The sequence below is a fragment of the Mirounga angustirostris genome, unplaced genomic scaffold (genome assembly GCF_029215605.1).
Source record: "Mirounga angustirostris isolate CCGP_5_RB_7025 unplaced genomic scaffold, mMirAng1.0.hap1 SCAF_5, whole genome shotgun sequence".
NCBI classification, from domain to species: domain Eukaryota; kingdom Metazoa; phylum Chordata; class Mammalia; order Carnivora; family Phocidae; genus Mirounga; species Mirounga angustirostris.
Genome location: NW_026991713.1, coordinates 165,512,831 through 165,539,088, shown reverse-complemented (window position 1 = coordinate 165,539,088; position 26,258 = coordinate 165,512,831). Strand labels below are relative to the sequence as shown.

The window sequence follows — 26,258 nt, the reverse complement described above, 5'->3', positions numbered from 1 at the left end:
GTCTCACCTGATTTCCACAGGGAATTGTGCATTTGTGACCAGGAAACTGGAGATTTTACACTCGTGGAGTAGTTTCAAAAACCTATTGATTTCTGGGTACATGATGGGTTCTCCCACAAGGGACAATGCACAGTGCTTTACCATCATCCCCTCTTCAAAACGTTCTTCTTTGACACCTGGTACTCCTGGAGAACACAGTGAAAAGGAACAAGCTCTATAAGGCATGGGGAAAGAATATCACTTTTATTTTTCTTAATTAAAGAATTTTAATTTTTCTTAATGGTTCTTTGGTTATAGAAGGCAAATTCATTTTTGATACCATTCAAATAATATAAAACAAGGGCCAGGGGGGTGCTAGAATTAGTAAATCAGAAAAATCAGCAGTCTCATCTTCGGTTTTAGTACTAATTAAACCACATGAATATAAGCAGACAAAACGAACTTTGTTAGCTAATTATCTGGAATGCAGGACATATTACTTCCCATAATTTGCTTAGCTCTGTATTCTTTCGCATTGGTTTAAGAAAATGAACTCAAATGTTTATCAACAGATAAGTGGATAAACAAAATTTAGTATAAATGTGCAATGAAATATTATTCAGCCTTGCAAAAGGAATGCGATGCTGACAGGTAACAACATGGATGAATCCAGGCTAAGTGAAAAGAGCCCAACACAGAGGGACAAATGTATGATTCCATTTATCTGAGGTACCTAGAATAGGCTAATTCAGACAGAAAGTGGAAGGTTACCAGAGGCTGGGAAGAGGGAAAAACAAGGAGTTATTTTTTCTTGGGTACAGAACTTCTGTTAGGGATGATGACAAAGTTCTGAAAAGGGATAGTGGTGACAGCTGCACAATGTTAGGAATGTACCTAATGACACTGAATCGTATACCTTAAAAATGGCTGCACTGGTCAATATTGTGTTATGTATATATTCTACCACAATAAAATTATGGGGGGAGGAAGCTGAGCGCAGTATAAGGAAAAGCCTCTTCGAGACCAATCATTTCTCCCTTCATTCCACAAGTATTCTGAGTTGTGAAACTAAATGGACTTGGTCCAAAAGTATATAGAAGAGAAAATGAAGAACCCTGAACTTCTCCCCTTTGGCTGCATGCCAGAATCACCTGGAGTGTCAAAAACTAGGTCCACTGCCAAAGATTCTATTTAATTGGGGTGGGCATAAACCAGGATAATGGGAGTTTTTAAAATTCTTCAAGTGATACTAATGGGCAGCCAAGGTCCAAAACCACTGCATAAACCAGAAGTCCCCAAATCTGTTTGCACACTGGAATCACCTGGGAAATCTTAACACTTCCAAACTCCAGACCCCAGCACAGACCAATTCAATCACAATCCTGTGGAAGAAGCCCAGGCATCAGTGGTTTCTGAAGCCCCCCAGGTGACTCCAATGTGCAAACAAGTTTGGGGTCCACTGGCACACACCATGGGTTCTCAACCCTCACCGGACATTGTAACTACCCAAAGCACTTTTAAAAATCCCAACGTCCAGGTGGTATCCCAAATCAATTAAATCAAAACCTCTGGGGATGGGACTCAGGCATGTTTTTTAAACACCCCCCATTTGATTCCAGTGTACAGAGTGAGTTGAGAAGAACAGTTCTCAATTCAAATGTAGAAGGCACTCATGACAGTCCCTCAATCTAAGACAGAAATTTGGAAGACTTGGGAAGAGTATAAAAAGGGAAATAAAAATATATCTCCTTTACTTCAGGTATTTCTATCAATTAACTCTAGGTTTTTTTCAAAGCATACAGTCTCTGAAGAATACAGACTCCTTGTGGAGATTGGGAGTGGGAGGAAGCATGTTCATATTCCCTCTCTGTCACTTATCAGCCACCTTGGACACACAATAATTTCGTGAACTGTAAAAAGCCCCTACCCCCAAGAACTTTTGTTGGCATTAAATGAGATAATGCACGTAAAAGGCTTTAGCAGAGTGCCTGGCACACAAGAAACATTGGTTAAAAATTTATTACCACCACTATCCTGGTTTCTTAAAATGACTGAATCCCAGTCAGTATCACCTTAACAACAACAACAAACCTGGAGAAAATAAAGTCAGATTTCACTGCTCATTTGTACCTTAGTTTCCAGGAAGTGATTTTATTTTATACACATGCAAATACAAACACACACACACACAGTCTATATGGAAATAAGCAACTGCAACTAAATACCAAGAGATCAAACTAACACAATACAGGCTAAAATCAGAACAATCTAAATGTGGCAGGTGATATCTGCTGTGATCACTATCTAACTGCAGTTCTGAAAATACATTTTACATCAGTATTTTTAAATGAGTAATTTCTTAGGTTACTGAAATCTGAGATCTTAAGTATCAACTTTTTTTAAAAAAACCTGATCCTTAACTCACTGTATGTTGCCAAAACAACTCAGCAGTAAGCATAACATTTCCTTTTTATATAAAATATCATTAACTTTAATTCCCCCAATGAGCAGATGAGTAGAAGGACAGATTTAACCTGAACTGCAAAATTAACCTGAAACTCATGAAGTAGATAACTGAGCATTGGCTAGGCCCTAAGCACTGAAAGTCACGTGTAGCAGGTCTAAATTCTGGCTGTCCCACTAAGCTGGTTTGTGCTCCTTGGTCAAGCCACTCAACCTCTCTGTGCCCATTCCCTGATCTATAGATGGGAATCTTATACACACACACCTTTTTTTTTCATTAAAGATTTTATTTATTTATTTAGAGAGAGGGAGAGTGCACAAGCAAGGAGAGGAGCAGAGGGAGAGGGAGAGAATCTCAAGCAGACTCCATGCTGAACGGAGAGCCCAACACAGGGCTCGATCTCATGACACTGAGCCAAAATCAAGAGCTGGACACTCAACCAACTGAACCACCCAGGTGCCCCCATACACAGCTTTTAAAGAATTCAGTGAAATAAATACCTAAGGCAGTGCCAGGGCCAGCACATAAGCATTCCAAAAACGTTAGTTACAAATATTTTTATTTTAATAATAATTACTTTGTGAATGAAACAGAAATTCACTCTTTTAATTATTTCAAATAAAATGGTAATTCCACTCAATTCAACATGTATTTATTGATCACCTACTATGTGCCAACTAGTGTTCTAGGGTAACTTTTCTACAGTAAATAATTTTATAAATAATTTCTCTATTTAGAGAAAAACCTCTGCCTTTATGAAGTTTATATTCTTGTGAGAGACAGAGAATAAACATCAAACACAATAAATCTGTAAATTCTGTACCAGTGTAGTCCAATAATACGTTCTGAGATGATGCAAATGTTCTCTGTACAAATACAGTAGCCACCAGCCACATTGACTCTTGAGCACTTAACATGTGGTCAGCGTGACTGATGACGAACCAAATTTTTTACTTTATTTAATTTTCATTAATTAAAATATAAAGGGCCACATGTGGCTATTGGCTACCACAAAGGATATGCATACCTTTAGTATATTAGAAAGTGATAAGCATATGGAACAGGAAAGGTAGAGCAGGGTAAAGAAGATCAGGGATCCAAAGAAGAGGCAGCTGACTCAAAGAAAGGGCAGTCCGGAGAAGCTCACTGGAAAAGTGAGATCTGACCTGAAGGAGACGAGGGACGAGGCCCAGAGAATAAAGAGGGAAAGAGCACTCCGGGCAGTGGACAGCAGAGCAAAGGCCCTAAGGTGGGAGCAGGCTGACATGTCCAAGGAATCTGAGAGACAGGGGTAGCCACTGCAAGGTTTTGAGAAAGGTGGCATAATCTAAATTTCCTCCTAAATGTTTGGATCAGATTGGCTTCTAAACTGAGAACAAAGGGGCAAAGAGGCTAATCTGGCAAGAGGCTATTGTATAATCTAAGCAAGAAAGGATGGTGGCTTCCACTGAGGTGGTGACAGCAGAAGCTGGAGGAAGAGATCGATCAATAGGATTTTCTAATGGACTGGATTAATGACTTCTACAGGCTTTTGGCAAGAGCCACAGAGCTGCCATCAACTCAGACAAAGTCTTTGAGGGTAACAGGTTTTGCAAGTAAGGAATAACCTGTGTTCAATTTTAGAATGGTAAAGTTCAATATGTCTGTTATATACGTATGAATGAGTGCCCAACATTCAAGTTTGGATTCTGGAAGATGGACTGGCGGGAAATAAACATTTTGGCAAATGGATGGTACTTCTATTCCAGGTCTGAATAAGATTGCCAGGACAGTGAGTGTAGACAGAGAAGTGAACTGAGTGCTAGAACACTTGCCTGTCTAGGGAAGGGAAGAGGGGTCATCAGAGGACACAACCAAGGAGCAGCCAGGGAAGGAGGAAAACGTAAAAGCAAAGGATCAGCTGTCATCCTCTTTGAGAGCCTGAACGGAAAAACATCAGCCTGCCCATTTAGACAATGACAAAAACAAAAACCAAGACAAAAAAAGTCCCATGGGTAAATCTCCTGAAAGAGTAATGATTCTCTGGGATTTAAAAATTATCCTAATTTTCTCAAAAGTAAGGTGTTGAGAAGAATATGTAAAATCGTGGTTCTCTCCTTCATAAAAGCATGTTTCTATTTCGTGCTCACTGCCAGAGGCTATTATAGTGATCTTTCCCAAAACAAGGCCCTTAGGGACCCAATCTCCTGCCTTACTTCACTGTCCTCAAGGAAATAGGTCAGAAAATAAGACATCCTCTAAATTTCTAATAGAAAGACGCCCCAGAGCAGGAAGGCAGTCCAGGGAACAGCAAATGCTACCTTTTAGTAACAGATCTACAGAGATATTTTCCACAGGGGGAGTGTCTGTCTGTCTGTCTGTCTCTCTCTCTCTCTCTCACACACACATCTTTCTCTCTCTCTCTCTCTCTATGCTCATGTTCCTCTAAACCTTACCCCCTTCACTATTAAACTCTGCTTTGTTATTCTGATTTTTTTTTTTCCTTAAGCAAGTTTCTGACATTTCTCTTATCCTGAACATCTTCTAATCCTGGACAATCACTACTGTCATCAGATTAACTAGGAAGCATACTTTATCTCACTCAAAGATGCCAAAGCAGAAATTTAAGATGCCAGCAGTGTTATCCTTCTGTCATAGCAATAAAACCAAGTAATACAAAAATAAACATAATATATTGCTCAGCATAGGGTATTCATGCCTATTTCTAAAGTGTGGGTCAATCAGACATAAAATAGTCTCCTCTTTCTTTTCATAACAATATAGTCCCCAGCCAAAGATCTTCCTAAGAACCCTCCTGGTTAAACGTCACACAATTCTTTGATACAGTCACTTCCACGGTGAGGTTTCTCATAAATAACCCTCAGAAAACAATTAGCAGGTGGTGCTCTCTTCCTCACCACCCCATGTTTCCTTTGGATGTGTACTTTAGCATACCTTGTTTGTGAAAACCATCTGTCGGAGACCCTTATTTTTTTGCATTACCTCACGTCTAACTTAAACTATAGATAAAAAACATCTAGCACAAATCTCTTTTTCATCTTTGCACCTTCAGCACTGAGAATATTCCTGACAAAGAGTGTTCACTCACTTGACTGCTGAACCAATGGGAAACTGACCTAAGGAAACCTCCACCCCACTCTCTGGAACTATTTCTCCCTGGCATGGGGGTACTTAGAGGGGGACAGGCAGCGTTTTGAACAGATGCTGAGCTGCACTGAAATTCTGACCCACTTGTAATCAATATAAAGTTAATTCTGCATGTGTATAAAGGGAAAGCTAATAAAGGTCATGAGAAGAAAGATATTTTGATGATTCAATGAAATAACTGAAGAGACAATAATTGCCCTCAGAACTGAGAACAGAAGCACAAAAGGGAAGCATTTAAAAATATCAGAATATCTTCAAAATCTGTTCAAGGGTGGCCACTTAGCTAAAGCTTGAAACTCAGAGGGAATAAGCAATAATACCCACAGCAAGTCTCCCCCTCCACAAAAATAAAATCATAAAATGACCCAACCAGACCCATGGAAAAAAAAGGTATTCATCATAGGGTAGAAAAGCACACTAAAAAACAAAGGATTCCAAGCCAGAATAAGGGAAATTACTAATGAGTTAAAATTGAACCTCTAAAGAGAAGATGAAGTTAGGATATCCAGAATATAACCAAAAGAAGGAAATGGCTTTGCTTCTTTGAAAACTGCCTATAATATTCCTAAAACATTTCTGTTTAAACCTGAAATTTGTATTCCCACAGATACAGTATTGTTAAAATGAAGATTAAGTTACCATTCAAACCCCCAACACCAAATTAATCTGTAAAAGACCTAAACTACAGTATTAATAAATCTATTTCAATGTTAACTAATCAAATTCATTTTTTTTCCTACAGGCAACTGTAACCCAAATTCTAACTAAGGAAATCAGTAATACCCCATTCCTTTGGTTTTTAATTTTGTTTTGCTTTCCTCAAGCCACCAGGGGGCACAAGGTAATAGTCTCGGTGCTCTAATAGGCAAACTCTAACATGGGTGTGGAAGAAAGGGGAACCTTCCTGCAGGGCCTCCGTGAGTAACTACATCACATGAGTTAAGCCACCTCTCCAGACCAAGAGAGTTCAGATTTGGGGAAGAGAGAAAATAGAGTCCACGAGGGGCTGAAATGAAATCTAGAGTTCTGTATCTGCATCTTTAGAGTCCACATGTAGGATCCGTGTCAGGACTATACCCAGGTGAGAGTACAGGGTTCAGAAGAGGTAGCATGACTTGTATTAGTCTCACCATCTTTACTCTGAGGCTCACCATTCAGAAAGGAAGGGGACCTGTTTTATTTATACCCAATCCCCTAGGGATGAATAAAAGATAGAACATAGAGACTTCACTGATTGCAGGAGGCATTCAGGTTCATAAAAAAAGAAAACTTTAGACTATAACCATTGATAAAGACTGAGTGAAGTTACAAAATCTCATTGCCTGATGAATTTCTACAATAAAATAAACAACCATGCATTTGAATGGTTTAGATTACTTTCTGCTGACAGCCAAGAAGACAGAAACATAACCAATATTCTGAAATACTAAAATTTCATAATTTTTCCCATTACGATATTTTTAAAAAGAAAGCAATTCACATGCTTGTTGAGGGCTGCAGACTACTACCAGTTTTCTAGAAGAGCTCTGGATTTTTACAAATTATGTATTTCATCCTTTAATAATTAGGGGTTTTTTCTCTTTTAATACTACAGTATCACAGCCAGGTTTACTATAATTATTACAGCAATAAGACAGATTTTCAAAAAAGTAGTGTCTTATTTAAGCTTGGAATGAAATTTAAAAAGCATTAATAAATAGTTACCACGATCCAAACACTGAAGACTCTGTAAAAACATAAAATACAATGAATGAAAGCTCCTTTATGCCCATGTGCCAGCCTGTCTACACCCACCACACCTTCCAATAGAAACCCGTTTTCTACAACTACTACTACTTTAAAGAAGAATTGTTCTGGCACTCTGAAGAATGTCAGTGTATAAAAGTCAACCAGTTCCAGCTTGAAAACCTTTGTAGAAAATTTATTGTTGATTAAATGAATAGCTGTTGTACCGACATGGTAACACTGTGTCAAGTAATTAAGATGTAAAAAAAGAATCCTTTGGGGGGAATTACTAGGGCAAAGTAGATACTCTATAAAAGCTTTTTTAAGAATGAAGTTGGTAGTCATTGTTGAATTTGGGGGGATCATTCCCTCCCCCTTAGGCATTTTAACCCTGATTCAGGATTCACTTGTCCACAGATACGCTCTATTCTTTCTCTCTGCAATCCTTTAATCTATCTTCCCCCTATAAGACAACATATATTTTTAAAAACTCTTCTGTTTCTTACCGCATGGGAACCTAAATTCAAACCATTTGAGATGCCTACTGATTAAAGTAAGTACAACGTAACCAATCAGATACACCTTCTGCACAGGACAAGCCCTTCAAACAAGCTAGGCAGACAACAAAGAACATGGGCTCACTGAGTTCACCTAATACATGTAATTAACATGAATAAAGTCAGCCCTATGATTTATTCATTACTTATTTCCATTTAAAGTGAATTTGCAAAAATGCTCCTGTCAGAAAAATTACTATCAAAACTCAAATTGTCATCGTGTATCAAGGACATCTCAGAATGGAAGAATGAATGCCTACTCCTCAGGGTTGCTTCCTCCCCACACAAACTGCCTGGGGCACAAATCACTCAGGGAGACTACCAGCTGTTGGGGAAACACACATCCTCCGTCACCGTCCCATTACTTAAGGGTACAATGGGCTCTTTAAGCACTAAAACAAAACAAACTTACTAGAATATAAAGATAAATTACTGGCATTTGCCTGCTTCTGATGTTATGATCCGTGATAATTAGTTTTATGTGTCAATTTGGCTGAACCACAGCGCCCAGATATTTGGTCTAATATTATTCTGGATATTTCTGTGAAGGTGTCTTTTGGATGAGATTAACATTTAAATCACTGAACCTTGAATAAAAGCAGATTGCCCTCTATAAGGCAGATGATCCTCATCCAATCAGTGGAAGGCTTTAATAGAACAGAGGCGACCTGGCCCAAGCAAGAAAGGATTCTGTCAGCAGACTGCCTCTGGATTTGAACTGCAACTCTTCCCTACGTCTCCAGCAACTAGTCTACCCCAAACCTACACAATCATGTGAGCCAGTTCCCCAAATCAATCTCTCTCTCAACACACACACACACACACACACACAAACACATGCACACACTCCATCCTGTTGACTATTTCTCTGGAGAACTCTGACCAATACATTATCCAAAAGAAAAACAAGACTTCGCCTTGAAGTTTTTTTAAGAAGGCATATGATTTGTTTGAAGATCAATAATCAATATTAACTAAATCAACAATGAGTGTTGCTAGTCAGATACCAGATGTGGAAACTTAGTTCTTCACCAGTTTCTATAATTTTCCCAAACACTGGTAAGAGACATTGCTTTATCCACAGAAGAGAAAGTTAAATTTGTTAAAAAAAAAAAAGTGCTTGAGACTAAAGGTCAAGATACAAATTTAAATATTTATCAGCATCTTTGCAGATGTACAAAAATAAGTCAGCACATACAGAGACACACACAAATATGCACAGCTCCACATTCCTTAGAAAATTAATAAATAATAAAATAAAGGTGCAATGACTGATTATCCTTAATAAATTATTACTGATTAATCATTATTTGCATTACCTTTCTCAATTTCTCATAAGAAAGAAGAACAGTAACAAGAAGGACTGAGGTACAATAAGCAATATATTTGGTCTTTGGCCCTGGTTCCTGGCACAACGTTCCTAAAACCCTTGGGATTTCCTGAGTGAAAGCAGTGTCTTCATTCAGAAGGAGCCCCTTTTGAGCACACCAGAGCTAATGAGGTGACTTAGGGCCCCTAAATAGCCTCAGGACAGGTCTGGTCACTAGAGAGACAAGTGATTAGAGGGTTGGAATTTTCAACCACACCCACAGATCTCTTGGAAGGGCAAGAGGGGCTACATATTAGGCTCTATAAAAACTCCTGAAACAGGGCGCCTGGGTGGCTCAGTTGGTTGGGCGACTGCCTTCGGCTCAGGTCATGATCCTGGAGTCCCGGGATCGAGTCCCGCATCGGGCTCCCTGCTCGGCAGGGAGTCTGCTTCTCCCTCTCCCACTCCCCGTTTGTGTTCCCTCTCTCGCTGTGTCTTTCTCTGTCAAATAAATAAATAAAATCTTTAAAAAAAAAAAAAAAAAGAAAACTTATTAAAAAAAAAACTCCTGAAACAGTAAGAGTTGATGAGCTTCCAGGCTGGTGAGAGCCTCCATGTGCCAGGAGGGTGATGCACTCCAGGTCCATTGGGACAGAAGCTCCGTGCTTGCAGACTTTGCCCCATGTTACCTCTTCATCTGGCCATCCATCTGAATCCTCGGTAAAACCCTCTATAATAAACTGGTAAGTGTAAATAAATGTTTCTCTGAGTTCTGTGAGCCACTCCAGTAAATATGAACAGGAGATAGTGGGAACCTCCAGTTTACAGCCAGTCAGTCAGAAGCACAGGTAACAACCCGGACTTGAGATCGGGGTCTGACGTGGGGCAGTCTCACAGGACTGAACCCTTACCCTGTGAGGTCTGGTGCTACCTCCAGATAGTGTTACAACTGAATTAAATTTATAGACCACCCAGCCAGTGTCTACTGAGAACTGAAGATCTACTTGGTGTGTTTAAACACACAAACACACACGTGCGCACGCATGTACACACATGCACACTTATCAGAAGCACTTTAATCTCAAGAAGCAGTGACCTGACAATTTCTTCACATAAAAGAATCACCTGATTTTCAAAATGATAATTACTGGGGTTTATAAAGACTCCCACATATGAAGTTAGCACCACAAGAGTGTCTATATCAACACAACCTTGGTTAAAATTCATGTTTTATTGTTGCATAGCAAAGAAAAGGAAAATAAAGGAGAGAAGGACTTCCAAGTGGTAGGTGGAGACAGACACACAGATCTCACAGGGAACCTAACAAATACCAGTTCAGGATATGCAGCTATCATGTTACAAAGCCAACACTTTTAATTCTACCATATCTATCTATGGCAATGGGCCTCAAAGCATGGTCTCCAGTTCAACAACATCACCACCACCTGCAAAGCTGTAGAAATACACATCCTTGGGCCCCACCTCCAGACCTACTGAACCAATCTCTGGAAAAGGAAGCCAGGAATCTGTTTTAACAAGCCTTCCAGATGATTCTGACACACACTAAAGCCCGAGAACCAGTAACCTCCAGTAAAGTCAAATACCTTTAAGTATGAAACAGAACTGAATCAGGAAATTCTAGAAACTGAATGGCAGAATTTTCACATCACTATGGATCACGTGATACTAATAGAATCCCTCCTTTTTGTAAGTCATTTATTCAAAAATGCTTTCCCACTACATAACGGATAATATTTAAGATTTTTCCAATGATCTAAACTTTTCTGCCCATTAAGCTGCTTTGTGCTTACCAAGACAGAACAATATCAAAAGTTTTTAGGAAGGATGATGATACACTCCCAGGCAAATTTATAGGCTGAGTGTACCAAATTCTAAATTGCTAAGCTTTGAATTAAACTTTTTTAGTTCTTCCATCATATGGGATATGAAAGTTGTCAGTAGAAAGAAAAAGGGCCAAAATATATATAATATTTCTATGAAGTTTTCACTTCCCTATATGAAAATTTGCCAGTGGGGACAAAAATCCTGTCAAAGAGGCAATTCCTCAGCCAATTTAATTCACGCTAATTAGCATTCCTTTGTAGAGGGTAGATAAATACCTTTAAACTGCTTAATCATGTTCTGATGGTTTTCAATGGCTTCCTTTAAGATCATTTCAGGCTGGTCCATCTTCCACCTCCATTCGGTGCCCACTGGATTTGTGTGGTGCCTGAGAACAAGAGGCAAAAGTTCTAAAGGACTCTGTAATAACATCTCAGCTAGTCATCTACTGTGCAGTAGTGGTAAAATCATAAAATCAAAGTAGTAAAACCATAAAGTCATAAAATCAGAGTTGGTTTCCCCCGAAGAGTTTAGCTATTTATAGCAGTGTTTTCTGGCTTAAGTCATGATATCTAGCAGAGAAGGTTAGATGGAGAAGTGCCTGGCTAAGGTTGGGGTTTAATTAGAACAATAAGAAACGTGCAAACTTTTCTTCCAGTCACCCACTTCCAGGCTAACAAGCATCCATTAATGACTAAGAGAATATTTCTGGAAGAGTTGCAAAATCACAGTAATTGGCCCTCCCTGAGAGACAGCACAGTGGGAACACCTGAAGTTTAGGATGGATGAGGCACTGAGAAAAAAAATTCTGTCAAACCAGCCCCCATGCCACACTTAAGGTATCCTCTAATGGAATTTTAAGCCAGTGGTATAATGAGAGTAAGCACAGAAACAACAAATCTCAACTCAAGCCCAGCTCCTGACTCATTAACCTAAACTCCAAAAAGAAAAGTCCAAGCAGAAAGGAAAGGTATACTGATTTCCAAACACAAAAAAACACTCACCTCAGTCTCTAATATAATAAGAAGTCTGACTTTAAACAACAAAAAAATATGAGGCATAGAAAAACAACACATTTCCAACAGACAAAGCAGTCAGCAGAAGCAAACTCTTAACACAAGTGTTGAAAGTATTTGACAGGGAATTTTGAAAACAATGATTAATACGTTAAAAGCCCTAATAGAAAAGGTGGGTAATATGCAAGATCAGATGGGTAAATTCAGCAGAGAGATGGAAATTATAACACACAATCAAAGAGAAATGCTAAATATGAAAGAACAGGCTTTTGACAGGTTCAGCAATAACTAGTAAAGCTGAGGAAAGAGTAAAAAAAAATTTGGGAGATCAGTGTAAATAAGCGACCTAAAACACAAAGTTTTCTTTTTTAAGTGGAAAAAAAGGGACACCGCATCCAAGAGCTGTGGGACAACACAAATAGGCCCAAAATATACATACTTGGAATCCCAGAAAGAAAGCAGAGATAACAAAGCAGAAGAAATAGTAAAAAATGATAGCTAACAATTTTTCACAGGTAATGAAAAACCACCAGAGATCCAAGAAGCTCACAGAACCACCAGGACATTTGAAAAATTAAAAACAGCCTAAAAATATCATATCCAAATGATGAAAACAGAAGGTACTGATAAAATCTTTAAGAGAAAAAACACATTACATAAGAACAAAGATTAAAAATTACATCTGACAACTCATCAGAAAACAAGCCAGCTGAAACTATGACACCTGAGAAGCATGCTTAAAAGAAACAAAACTCATCAACCAGAATTCTATACCCCATATTTTCCAGAAATGGAAAATAAAGGCTTTTGCACACAAAATCTAAGAGATTTCCTCCTCAGCAAACCTACATTACAAGATATGTTAAAGGGAATTGCTCAGACTAAAGAAACATACATATGGTAGATAGACACCTGAATCTGTACAAAGAAATAATGAGCACTGGAAAAGGGGGGGAAAGGAGAAAAATCATATTTACCTTTTTTACCTTTAATTGCTCTAAAAATGGTAGAGGGGAATAAGAAATATACTGTTGTGAAATCCTTATACTACACATGAAGTGGTATATTATTTGAAGTGGTGTACTATTTGACTCTGGTTATGTATACTGTAAACCCTAGGAGAATCTCTAAAATATTTTAAAGGTATATAAAGAATAAGCCAAGACTGAGCATAAAATAAAATCATTTAAAATACTCAATTAACATGAGAGCAGGCAGAAAAATAAAAAACAACACAGAGAATAGAAAACAGCAAGATGTAGAATTTAATCAAACCATACCAATAATCACTTTCAGTATAAATGGTTTAAACACACCAGTTAAAAGATATGATTGGGTTAAAACACAAGACCTGAAAAAAAAAATGGGGTGCCAGGGTGCTCTGTGAGTTAAGCATCTGACTCTTGGTTTTGGCTCAGGTCATGATCTCAGCATCCTGGGATCGAGCCCTGCATCGGGCTCCATGCTCAGCTTGGAGTCTGCTTGGGGATTCTCTCCTTATGCTCCTCCCCCCCACTCCCTCTTTCTCTCTCTCTCCAATAAATAAATAAATCTTAAAACACACACACACACACACACAAGACCTACCTATATGGGGCCGGCATTACTCTAATACAAAAACCATATTAAGATGTTACAAAGAAAGAAAACTACAGACCCATACCTTCCATGAACACAGAGACAGAAACCTAAAACAAACAAACAAACAAACAAAAACCCTATAAGCAAACTGAATGCAGGAACACATGAAAAGGAAAATGTGTCACAACCAAGTAGTTTATCTCAGAAATACAAGGCTGGGTCAGTATGCAAAAATCAATCACTCTATCTTACCATTTTAACAGAATGAAGAACAAATGATCATCTGAATAGAAGTATCTAATAAAATTCAACATCCAAAAAAAAAAAGAAAAATTCAACATCCATTCATGACAAAAACTCTCAGTAAATTAAAAATAAAAGGGAATTTCTTTGATTTTATGAAGGGATCCAAAAAAAAAAAAAAACCTCCTCACAGCTACCATCAGACTTAATGGTGAAAGAATGAATGTTTTCCTCTTAATGTCTGAAACATTGTAAAAATGTCCTTTCTAACTACTCCTATATAGCATATAAGTCCTAGTCAGTGAAATGAAGCCAGAAAAGGGAATAAAACTCTCTCTTCACAAACGACATGTTCGTCTACATAAAAATTCAAAAGAATCTACAAAAAATAGACTGGAACTAATGAGAACTAGTAAGGGAACCTAACAAGTACATGAGATACATGATCAATATACAAAAATCAACTGTCTTTGTTATATGCAAGAATGTGTGGTATTGGCCAAAGAGAGACACACAGATCAACAAAACAAATGAAACCAGAAATATACCCAACATATATTATCAATTGAGTTTTGACAAAAGGTGCAAAGGCAATTCAAGGGAGAAAGGATAATCATTTCAATAAATGGTGCTAGAACTGGATATCCAAAAGCCAAACAAAACAAAAGATCTTCTGTCCCTACCTTGAACATCATCTGATAGCATGTACCAACACTTTAAAAAGAACAGTAATGGAAAATCTGGCAAAATCTCAACAGTCTCCAGTTTAATTAATAGTATTTTATCTATTGCAATTAATAAGAAATGTTAATTTCTTGGTTGTCATAACTGTCCCATCATAAAGTAAGATATTAACATTAAGGAGGTGAATGAAGGGTATACCAGAACTCTCTATACGACCTTTACAACCTGTCACATAAGGAAAGGTTTCCTTTTCTTAAAACACTAAACCTTGTTGGAAACATAGGAAAGAAGTATTCATATTCACATACTGAAGTATAAATTGATATAATCTGTGTCCAAAATATATAATAAAAATGCAAAAACATTTGTACAGTGGAGTACTAATTACACAGCCAGCTATAATAACAAACAAACAAAAAAACACCTATCTTGATGAGCACTGAGTAATGTACAAAATGAATCACTTGGGGCACCTGGATGACTGTCCATACTTCCAACCCTTGATTTCCACTCAGGTCATGATCTCAGGGTTGTGAGATCAAGCCCCGCTACAGGCTCCATGCTGCGTGTAATGCCTGCTTAAATTCTCTCTCTCCTTCTCCCCCCACACTCACACTCACTCTAACAACAACAAAAAAAAATTGTACACATGAAACTAATATAACACTATACGTTCATTATACTTCAATTTTAAAAAAGAAAAAATTATATTTACAAAAATTAAACCCATCCTTTTTTTTTAAGATTTTATTTATTTATTTGACAGAGAGAGAGACAGCGAGAGAGGGAACACAAGCAGGGGGAGTGGGAGAGGGAGAAGCAGGCTTCCCGCTGAGCAGGGAGCCCGATGCGGGGCTCAATCCGAGGACCCTGAAATCATGACCTGAGGTGAAGGCAGACGCTTAACGACTAAGCCACCCAGGCGCCCCAAAATTAAACCCATCTTGACCATGATCTTTTGTTGTTGTTTTTTGATGCCCAGAGGGGGGCCATGTAGCATAGGGAGAGGGAGAGACAGAATCTTAAGCAGGCTCCACCTCAGCATGGAGCCCCATGGGCTCGATCTCACCACCTTGACATCATGATCTTGGCTGAAATCAAGAGTCTGATGCTTAAATGACTGAGCCACTCAGGTGCCCCTGGACTCTGTATTTTAATGTATTGTTTAGGATTTTACACCCATTGCTAATGAGTGAAAATGCACTGCAATTTTTGTTTTTCATGCTGTTCTCTGGGCTGGTATCAAGGTTACACTAGTTTCTTAAAATTAGTTTACAAGTGTTCCCTTTTTCTTTGCTTTCTGGAGAATTCCTTTTCCTTGAATGTTTGCTAGAACTTACTTATAAAACCATGTAGGTCTGGTTTCTTTTTGATAATGGTTTGTAACTACTGATTCCATTACTACAATGATTACAAAAGTACTCACGATGACATCCTTCTTGAATTACTTTTGAAAAATCTAAATTTACAAGGAATTTAGAAACTGGGAACAGGCTAATGATTTCCAGGGATTAGGAACGGGAGGGCAAAGGAGTAGGTGTGGCTATCAAGGGGTAACAAAAAGGAGCCTTTTGGTGATGGAAAAAGTCTGTATTTTGATTGTGGTTTTAGATATGCAATTCTAAACATATGATAAAATTGTACAGAACTGTATACATACACCCACCACACAAATGAGTGCATTTAAAACTGATGAAATCTGAATAAACTCCGTAGATTTTTTAAAATAAATAAACAAGGAATTTAATTTTTCCAAATTTTCAAATATTCATTAAATAAACAAATACTAATTAAAAGATTAAATCTTTGAGGCAGCTATAATTATATATCCTCTTTCATTAGTTAATATTGTTTATTCCCTCTCCTTTTTTTGATCTTACACATATAATTTTAGATAAAACTTCTACCAATTTCAATTGTATTTGATTGATAATATTGCCATACACCATACCACATAATCACCAGTTCTTTAAGATTTTGGTCTTTAGTCCATTTATTTGCTATTTATCTTCTACCAGTGCAAAAAGAGCACATCAAAAAATTAAGGGGAACAGTTTAAGTTCATTTGCCTTAAAATAACTACAAAGCATATTCAGGTCAAAAAGTAAAAAACCAACAGAGTGAAAAGGTAACCTATGAAATGGGCAAAGATATTTACAAACTAGATGTTAGATAAGGGGTTAATATCCAAAATATATATAGAATCCCATTAACTCAACAGCAAATAATAACTCAATTTTAAAATGGGCAATGGACTTGACATTTCTCCAAAGAAGACCTACAAATGACCAACAGGTATATCAAAAGATGCTCAACATCATTAATCATCAGGGAAATGCAAAGCAAAATCACAGTAAGATACCACCTCATACCCATTGCTATGGCCATAATCAGAAAAAATAATAAAAATAAATAAAATAACATGTTGGCAAGCATATGGAGAAATGAGAACCCTTATGTACTGTTAGAAATGCAAAATGGTATAGCCACTATAGAAAGCAGTCTAGAAGTTTCTAAAAATAATTAAAAAGAGAATACCATATGATACAGCAATCCCACTTCTGTGTCTTTTTCTAAAAGATTTAAAAACAGAATCTCAAAAGAGATACATCCACTCCCAGGTTTATTGCAGTATTATTAACCAAGATGTGTGAATAAAGAAAACGTGGTACATATATACAATGGAATATTATTCAGCCTTAAAAAGGAAGGAAATACTGCCATATGTGACAACGTGGATTAACCTGAGGGACATTATGCTAAAATGAAATAAGCCATAGGAGGACAAATACTGCATGATACCACTTATATGGAGCTTATAAAATAGTCAAACACACAGAGGCAAAGAGCATAATGGTGGTTGCCAGGGGCTAGAGGAGTGGGAAATGGGGAATTGCTATTTAACAAATATAAAGTTTCAGTTATGTAAGATTCAAGTTCTGGAGAGCTGCTAGACAACATTATGATGAACAATACCGTACTGTACACTTAAAATTTTGTTAAGAGAGCAGATCTCATGTTAGGTGTTCTTACCACAGCAATAAAAATAGTAAAATATTACCTTGGGGCAAAATTATATTACAATCCTACTACACACAGAGAATGAGGAAATTTTTGTGGAAGGTAAACACCTTAGTAATTACTTTAAAGACAAAGGCCCTTTAAGCGTATTTCTTTCCTGCTTCCCAAACAATGATTTAATTTAGCACATTAAGATCTGGTTCTACATCTATATGCACTTTGATATGAAAAGATCTCTACAAAGTAGGAGCAAAAAAAGCAAGGCATAGAATACTATAAAGCAGTCTGCCACTTGTGGGTGTGCATATACAAAGCACATACACACCCACAAATCTATTCACACATGTGTAGCATCTCTCTGAAAACCTAAGTGACTGGAAGACAAGAATGAAAAAAGGACAATTTTCACAGTATTATATATTTTGAACTTTCATTTACGCAAGAGTGACCTTTCAAACTACATTTAAAATATATCTGAAAAGCTTCTGTTCACTACTCAAGCAAAGCTTTTTTAACAGCTTTATTGAAATATAATTCACATACCATAAAATTCCATTTAAAGTGCACAATCCAATAGCTTTTAGTATATTCACAGAGTTGTGCATCCATCGCTACAAATCAATGTTAGATTATTTTTGTCATTCCCAAAAAGAAATCCTGCTCCCCTTAGCTATCACTCTTCAATCCACACATACACCCAGGCCCTAAGCAACCAATGATCTACTTCCTGTCTCTATAGGTTTCTCTATTCGAGACATTTTATAGAAATATGATCATACTATTTATGGTTTTTTGTGACTGGCTTCTTTCACTTAGCAGCATGTTTTCAAGGTTCATCATATTGTACTATGTATCACTACTTCATTCCTTTTTATTTCCAAATAATATTCCATTGGGTGGACATTTTGTTTATCCATTCATCAGTTGATGAACATTTCATTTATTTCCAAATTGGGAATATTATTACCTTTTCATGTGTTTATTGGACTTTTGTATATCTTCTCTGGAGAACTCTGCTCAGATCCTTTGCCCATTTTTGTAATCACGTTATTTGTTCAAGAAAGATAAAACTCTTAATTTGAAATTTCAAAGTACAAAATTTTCACTTACATAAACAAAAAACAGGAGACAAACTGGTAAATTTGGGCTATCTATACATATAGCACTCAACAAATCGTTCTGAAAATTAACAGAACACAATAATATTTTATCTATCTATAACCATCTGCTACCCATATTATCCAAATAAAGTTAAAGAAATTCGTTTGGGGAAACTCACACTTGCACATCATACTCAGTTTAAAGCACTTTCACATGCACCATCTCCCTCAAGCAATTAAGCCTCATAGCAACCTTGTAAGGACGGTATTACTGTTTTATTTTAGTTAGGAAACTGAGGCTCAGAGGCTATTTTTAAGAACCTGTAAAATGAAACAAAGATAAATAAAACATTCACATAAGCATTTAAGTCAATTTTTCTCGGCCTTTTCTAACATGTGTATTAGATTATTTATAATCGAAACGGATGGTGAATTCTAATCTTAAAGTTAGTGTATTAGTACTTCTTCATCAGAAGCTACAGTAAGTGAAATCTCTCCATTTACTTTTATCTAAAATCTCATTAATGAATTTATTAAGTACATCATTGGCTTTTTTAAAACCTGGGTAGGGGTACCAGGATGGTTAGTCAGCTAAGCGTCCGACTCTTGGTTTTGGCTCAGGTCACACGGAGTCTGCTTGAGATTCTCTCTCCCTCTCCTTTTGCCCTTCCTGCTCATTCTCTCTCTCAAATAAATAAATAAATTTTCAAAAAAAATTAAAATTAAAAACGGGGTAAATTTACTGCCTCAGAATCTAAAGGACCGCATTATTGGCTATAAACAGGTAACACAGGTAAGGGGTATTACCCACTAAATCCTGTTACTTCCTTTGAATCTTGACTTCCCAAAAACAAACAAACAAACAAACAACAACAAATACACATACAACTACTTATGTCAAGAATCTTAGGGAGAGGGCGCCTGGGTGGCTCAGTTGGTTGGGCGACTGCCTTCGGCTCAGGTCATGATCCTGGAGTCCCGGGATCGAGTCCCGCATCGGGCTCCCTGCTCGGCAGGGAGCCTGCTTCTCCCTCTGACCTTCCCCCCTCTCATGCTCTCTCTGTCTCATTCTCTCTCTCAAATAAATAAATAAAATCTTTAAAAAAAAAAAAAAGAATCTTAGAGAGAGATTAGAAGAGACTGTAAAATGTGATACAATGAGAACTAGGACACAAAGCACTTGATTCTTTCTCCTACAAGCTAAGTATAATGTGATCCAATATTTCAGTCCACATACTCACACGGCTTTTCTTTGGCAAATATTCATCCTATAATATTTTAAGTTTCATAAGCACAGATTCTATCACTAAAAAGGAGATGTGCTGTATCATTTTATTTCAACGCCATCACATTCCAGCAGTACCCTTGACTGAAAAAGCACCTGTGGACCACTGCACACAGGACTTGTCAACCTCAGCACAACGGACATTTTGGACTGGATAATTCCTTGTTGTGCAGGTTTGTTCTGTGCATTATAAGATGTTTAAGAGCATCACTGACCTCTCTGCCCACTAGATGCCAGAAACATCTCCTTCAGCTTTAACAATCAAAAATGCTTCCAGACATTGTCAAATGGCCAAGGTTTCCCCACAGAGGGAAAAAATAGCAATTTGCTCCAGTTGAAAACCACTGATTTAAGCGGATGTCCAAAGAGATACTTTTCAGGTTTGCTTGTTTGTTTTCTACTCTATCCCTGGATAACTAGAAAAGGAAATACATGTATTCCCTTTAATAGAAGACAATGAAAATTTAATATGAGATGATGGTATTATGGCTATATTCTTTCTTAAAAGGTCTTATTTTTTATATTATCTGTCACCTTAAGTATGTACTGACAGAACAATATCATGGCTGGGATCTGCATCAAAATAGTGAGGACTGGGGTAGACAAATGGAACATGACTGGCTTTGTGTTAATAAAATGTACACAAAGGTTCATTATACTATTTATTCTATCTATATTCAAAAAACTCTGTAGTCGAAGTTTTAAAAAAAGGAACTCCACACAGATCTCAGTGCACCAAAGGATTACAGTTCAAGAAAACAACAGTTAACTGAATGCCTGTAAAGAAACGCTGGGAGACAGAGTTCTGGGCAAGTCAAAGCACTGAAAAGCACTCACATACACCAGGGAATAAAGAAAGCCTAACACATGCCCAGACAGAATTCATGCTAAGAAAAGCCCTGAGAAGACACTAAACTTTCACCTACAACTGATTTTCAGGCTCAGCACAAATAGGAAGTGAAGGCAAAGGCAAGGTTGTCAATAGCCTGGCCAAGCTTTGAAGGAATGCCCCAAAACACAGTCAATCAGCAAAGACTGGGGAAGGGCTTTTATTCCTCCATTTTTCTTTGGCTCCACGTGCTCAAGGAAATCTTGGGCAACACATTCTCTGGCCACTAAAACACAGGCTTCACAGATAATACACAACACAGAATAGAGTCTGTACAAAAATGGTCTGGAAAACTGAGCAAACAAACAACTAAAACCCAGAGCAAGCAAAAAAACAAACCTGAAGAATGGGAAGAATCTGATTCCCAGAGTTAGCACATCACAAACATCCAAAATGTGAAATTCTCAATAAAACATTACAAAGCATATGAAGAAACAAGAAAAGTATGACCCATTCACAGAAGAAAATAATGAAAACTGTCCCTGAAGCACAAACATCACACTTACTAGAAGAACACTAAATCAATTGTCTCAAACATGCTCAAAGAGCTGAAGGAAACCAAGAAAAATGTCTCAACAAATACAGAATTATCAATTAAGAGACACAAATGATAAAAAGAAACCAAGTTTTAGAACTAAAAAGTATAATAACTGAAATGAAAAATTCATTAGAGGGTTGTGATAGCAGACTGAGCAGGCTTAGAGAAGAAAAAATCAGTAAACTTGAAGATATGTCAATCACCCAGTGTAAGGAGCAGGAAAAGAAAAAGTATGAAGAAAAGTGCACACAGCCTTATGGACCTGTGTGACACCATCAAGAATACCAACACTGGTTTAAAGGAAATCCCAAAATGAAAGGGAGAAAGGGGAAGAAAGAATACGTGAAGAAATAATGGTTAAAAACTTCCCAAATTAGATAAAAGACATGAATTTACAAATCCAACAAGCTCAAGGAACTCAAACAGAATAAATTCAAAGAGATCCACACCAAGATACATTATAATCAAACTGCTGAAAGACAAAGGATTCAAGAATCTTCAAGGAAGCAAGAGAAGATATTCATCACATACAAGGGATCCTCAGGAGGATTAACAGGCAATTTCTCAGCAGAAACCATGGAGGTCAAGAGGCAGTGGGATAACATATTTAAAATGCTAAAAGGAAAAACAATGTCAATCAAGAATTCCGTATCTCGCAAAACTACTCTTCAAAACTGAAGGACAAGGCATTTCCAGATGAAGCAAAACTGAGGGAGTTCATCACTAGTAGATCTGCACTACAAGAAATGCTAAAGGCAGTCCTTAAAGCAGAAATAAAGGGACACTAGATAGATATGCACCACACAAAGAAATACAGAATATAAAGTTTATTACATAGGCAAATACAAAAAAGTCTGCATTACTGAACTTTTTGGACTCTAGCTCTTTTTTTCTATACAATTTAAAAGACAAATGTATAAAACAATAATCATAAATCTATGTTAATGAGTACACAATGCATAAAGTTGTGGCAACACAAAAAAGAAGGAATGAAGCTTTGTATGAGCAAAGTTTTTGAATACTGTTGAACCAAAGGTGGTATTTGTTCAAAATAAAGTCAATCCTCATTATCTGCTGATTCCTTATTTGCAAAATTACCTACTTGCTAAAATTTATCTGTAACCCCAAAATCAATACTTGAGGTCAATATTTGTGGTTATTCATGGTCACTCACAGAGCAGCAAAAAATTGAGTTTTTAGTACACACATTCCCAAATGAGGTCAAACAAGACAACGTTCTCTTTGCCTTCTTGTTTAAGTTTTCATACTGCAGTCAACTTAATGTCCCATTTTTTTGCATTTTGTTAGTGATGTTGCTATTTAAAATAGTTCCCAAGCACAGGGCTAAAGTGCTGTGTAGTGTTCTTAAGCACAAGAAGACTATGATGTGCCTTGCAGGGAAAATATGTATGTTAGATAAGCTTCATCAGGAATGAATTACAATGCTGTTGGCCATAAGTTCAATGTTAATGAATCAAAAGTATATATAAAATACTTTACACAGGGGCACCTGGGTGGCTCAGATGGTTAAGCATCTGCCTTCAGCTCAGGTCATGATCCCAGAGTCCTGGGATCGAGTCCCACATCAGGCTCCCTGCTAGGCGGGTAGCCTGCTTCTACCTCTGCCTCTGCCTCTCTCTCCCTCTCTCTCTCTGACTCTCATGAATAAATAAATAAAACATTTAAAAATAAATAAATAAAATACTTTACACAGAAGCATATAACAAAGTTATGTACTGGTAAGATGGCAAATATGTTGTGACAAGAGGACTGTAAGAACCTAATCCTTTATTTCCCCTAAAAGTCACAGTTTAGTATTCGCTACTGCAGCAATTTTTGCAACTTCACAGAACTACCACAAATAAAGAAAATTAAATGTAGAGTGTTGTAAGTTTTAGAGGTTAGTTTTAATCCCCAGAGAAATAACCACCAAGAAAATAACTGAAAAATGTACAGAAAGGGAAACAATAATGAAGTCAAATTGTACATAACAAAGAGTCAAACACAAAAGAAGGCAGTAATAAAGTGTGCAACATAAAAGATATAAAACTTATAAAAACAAAGAGCAAAATGTCAATGGATTAAATTATCTAAAATTAAAAGCCAGAGATTGACAGAATGGATTAAAAAAAAAAAAATCCAACAATATGCTGCCTAAGAGATTCACTTTAGATCCAAAGACACAAACAGACAGAAGTGAAAGGAAGAAAAACAACATTTAATGCAAATAGTAACCAAAAGAGAGCTGAGGTAGCTACACTCCTATAACACAAAACAGACTCTAAGTCAAAAACCGTTAGAAAAGACAAGGAAGAACATTATATATTGATAAACATGTTAATCCATCAAGAAGATGTTAACAATTATAAGCATATACATACTTAATAAAAGAGCACCAAAATATATGTAACAAATATTTATAAGCTAAGAAAAACACAGTTCTACATTAATAATTATAAAATTCAAAAACCACATTTTAAATAATGGACAGAACAATTAGGCAGAAGATCAATAAAGAAATAGTGCATTTGTGGAGCACTAGGTGTTACGCACAAACAATGAATCATGGAACACTACATCAAAAACTAATGATGTAATGTATGGTGATTAACGTAACAATAAAAAATTTTAAAAAGAAATAGTGCATTTGAACAATATGATACGCCAATAATGCCTATGACATATACAAAACAATACACCCAAAAAACGTCAATATACACATTTTCAATTGTATATAGCACATTTTCTAGGATGTACCCTTTGTTAGGCCATAAAACAAGTATCAATAAATTTTAAAAGACTGAAATCATACAAAATATTTTCTTCAACCACAATGGAATAAAACCAGAAATGAAGAACAGAAAGAAAACTGAAAAATCAACAAATAACAACACTTTTAAACAACCAGTGGATCAAACAAGAAAACAGGGAAATTACAAAATACTAGAGATGAATAGAATGTAGCTAAAACAGTGGTCAGAAAGAAATTTATAGCTGTAAACACTCACATTTAAAAAAAAAAAAATCAGGGGTGCCTGGGTGGCTCAGTTGTTAAGTGTCTGCCTTAGGCTCAGATCATGATCCCAGGGTCCTGGGATCGAGCCCCGTATCAGGCTCCCCACTCCACAGGAAGCCTGCCTCTCCCCCTCCCACTCTCCCTGCTTGTGTTCCCTCTCTCACTGTGTCTTTCTCTGTCAAATAAATAAACAAAATCTTTAAATAAATAAGTAAATAATCAATAACCTACCTATACACCATTTAATACTAGAAAATGAGAAGCAAACTAAGCTCAAGGGAGCAAAAGGAAGGATTTAATAAAGATCAGAATAAAAACAAATGAAACTTGAGAATAGAAAAACATCAGAGAAAAATCAATGAACCCAAAAGTTGGTTCTTGCAAAGATCAACAACACTGACAAACCTTTACCTAGATTAAGAAAAAAAAAAGAAAACTCAAATTAGTAAACTCGGAAATGAAACTTAATACATCACTACCAATCTTACAGAAATAAAGGATTATGAAAATACTATAAACAACTGTATGCCAACAAATTAGATAAACTAGATGAACAAATTCCTAGAAACACAGAAATTCCCAAAACTGACTCAAGTAGAAATGGAAAATCTAAACCAACTTACGACAAGTAATTGAATCAGTATTCAAAAACCTCGCTACAGGGCGCCTGGGTGGCTCAGATGGTTAAGCGTCTGCCTTCGGCTCAGGTCATGATCTCAGGGTCCTGGGATCGAGTCCCGCATCAGGCTCCCTACTGCTTGGGAGCCTGCTTCTCCCTCTGCCTTTCTCTCTCGCTCTGTCTCTCATGAATTAAAAAAAAAAATCTTTGGGCGCCTGGGTGGCTCAGATGGTTAAGCGTCTGCCTTCGGCTCAGGTCATGATCCCAGGGTCCTGGGATCGAGTCCCGCATCGGGCTCCCTGCTCCTTGGGAGCCTGCTTCTCCCTCTGCTTCTCTCTCTCTCTGTCTCTCATGAATAAATAGATAAAATCTTTAAAAAAAAAAAAAAATCTTAAAAAAAAAACAAACCTCGCTACTACAAAGAAAAGCCCAAAAACAGGTTTCACTGGTGAATTCCTCTAATCATTTAAAGAATCAACACCAATTCTTCCCAAACTTTCAAAAATGTAAAAGAGAAGGGAACACTTCCTAACTCATTCTATGAGATTAGCATTATCCTGATGCCAAAGCCAGACAAATCCATCCTAAGATAAATTTATTTCTCACAAAGGCATCAGTTTGCAATTCTAAAGTCCTTCACATGCATATAACTAAGGTTGAGGTTAATATGTTGTAGATGGTGAGGGCCAGGCCGGGTTTCTTACCGTCAAAGAAAAAAGTTACAAGTAAGCACAAAAGGAATACTAGAATGAGCTCTATGATGCTGATAGGAACTGAAGATATCCGTAAAAACTCACGGTTGTGTATTTTAATATACAGCAACAGATACACATATATTTTCTACTTCTATCTGCTGAGAGGGCCTAGAAGCACTAACACCCCAATAGAAATGAGCATATCAAGCATCCAAATTTTGGAGTCTAAGTATCATTCTTCGATAAGAGGAACTAGAGTTCCTTAGAAAAGTAGTTGACTCCAAGGCTGGGCAGGAAAAACACAAGATGAACCTGGAACCTCTTCTGGAGTCAGATAATACATAAGTGTTTTAAATGAAAGAAAAGACACAGAAGCCAACCCAACAGAGCTATTAATGGCCAAAGCTAGAAAAATATGAGCAATAATGTAAACAATAATAGTATTGGATATTCTTGAGTCCAAATTAATAATAATAAATTTTAAAATGAGGGAGAAATGATTCTTCCTTACAGAAGAATTCCAATTATTAAATGTAAAAAAAAATAAT

At 37.0% G+C, this 26,258-nt stretch overlaps 1 protein-coding gene across 4 annotated transcripts in view; it reads right to left on the bottom strand.

The window, feature by feature from the left end:
* The window catches only part of LOC123844709 (S-adenosyl-L-methionine-dependent tRNA 4-demethylwyosine synthase TYW1), a 205,474-nt gene that overhangs the window by 101,165 nt on the left and 78,051 nt on the right, over window positions 1-26,258 (bottom strand). For all 4 annotated transcript variants that reach the window (XM_045875474.3, XM_045875473.3, XM_045875472.3 and 1 more), the window contains 2 exons: window positions 11,302-11,411; window positions 8-185 (listed from right to left, as the gene is read on the bottom strand). In XM_045875474.3, the coding sequence (XP_045731430.1) occupies window positions 8-185; window positions 11,302-11,411 (288 nt within the window). The remainder of the gene's footprint in view (window positions 1-7; window positions 186-11,301; window positions 11,412-26,258) is intronic.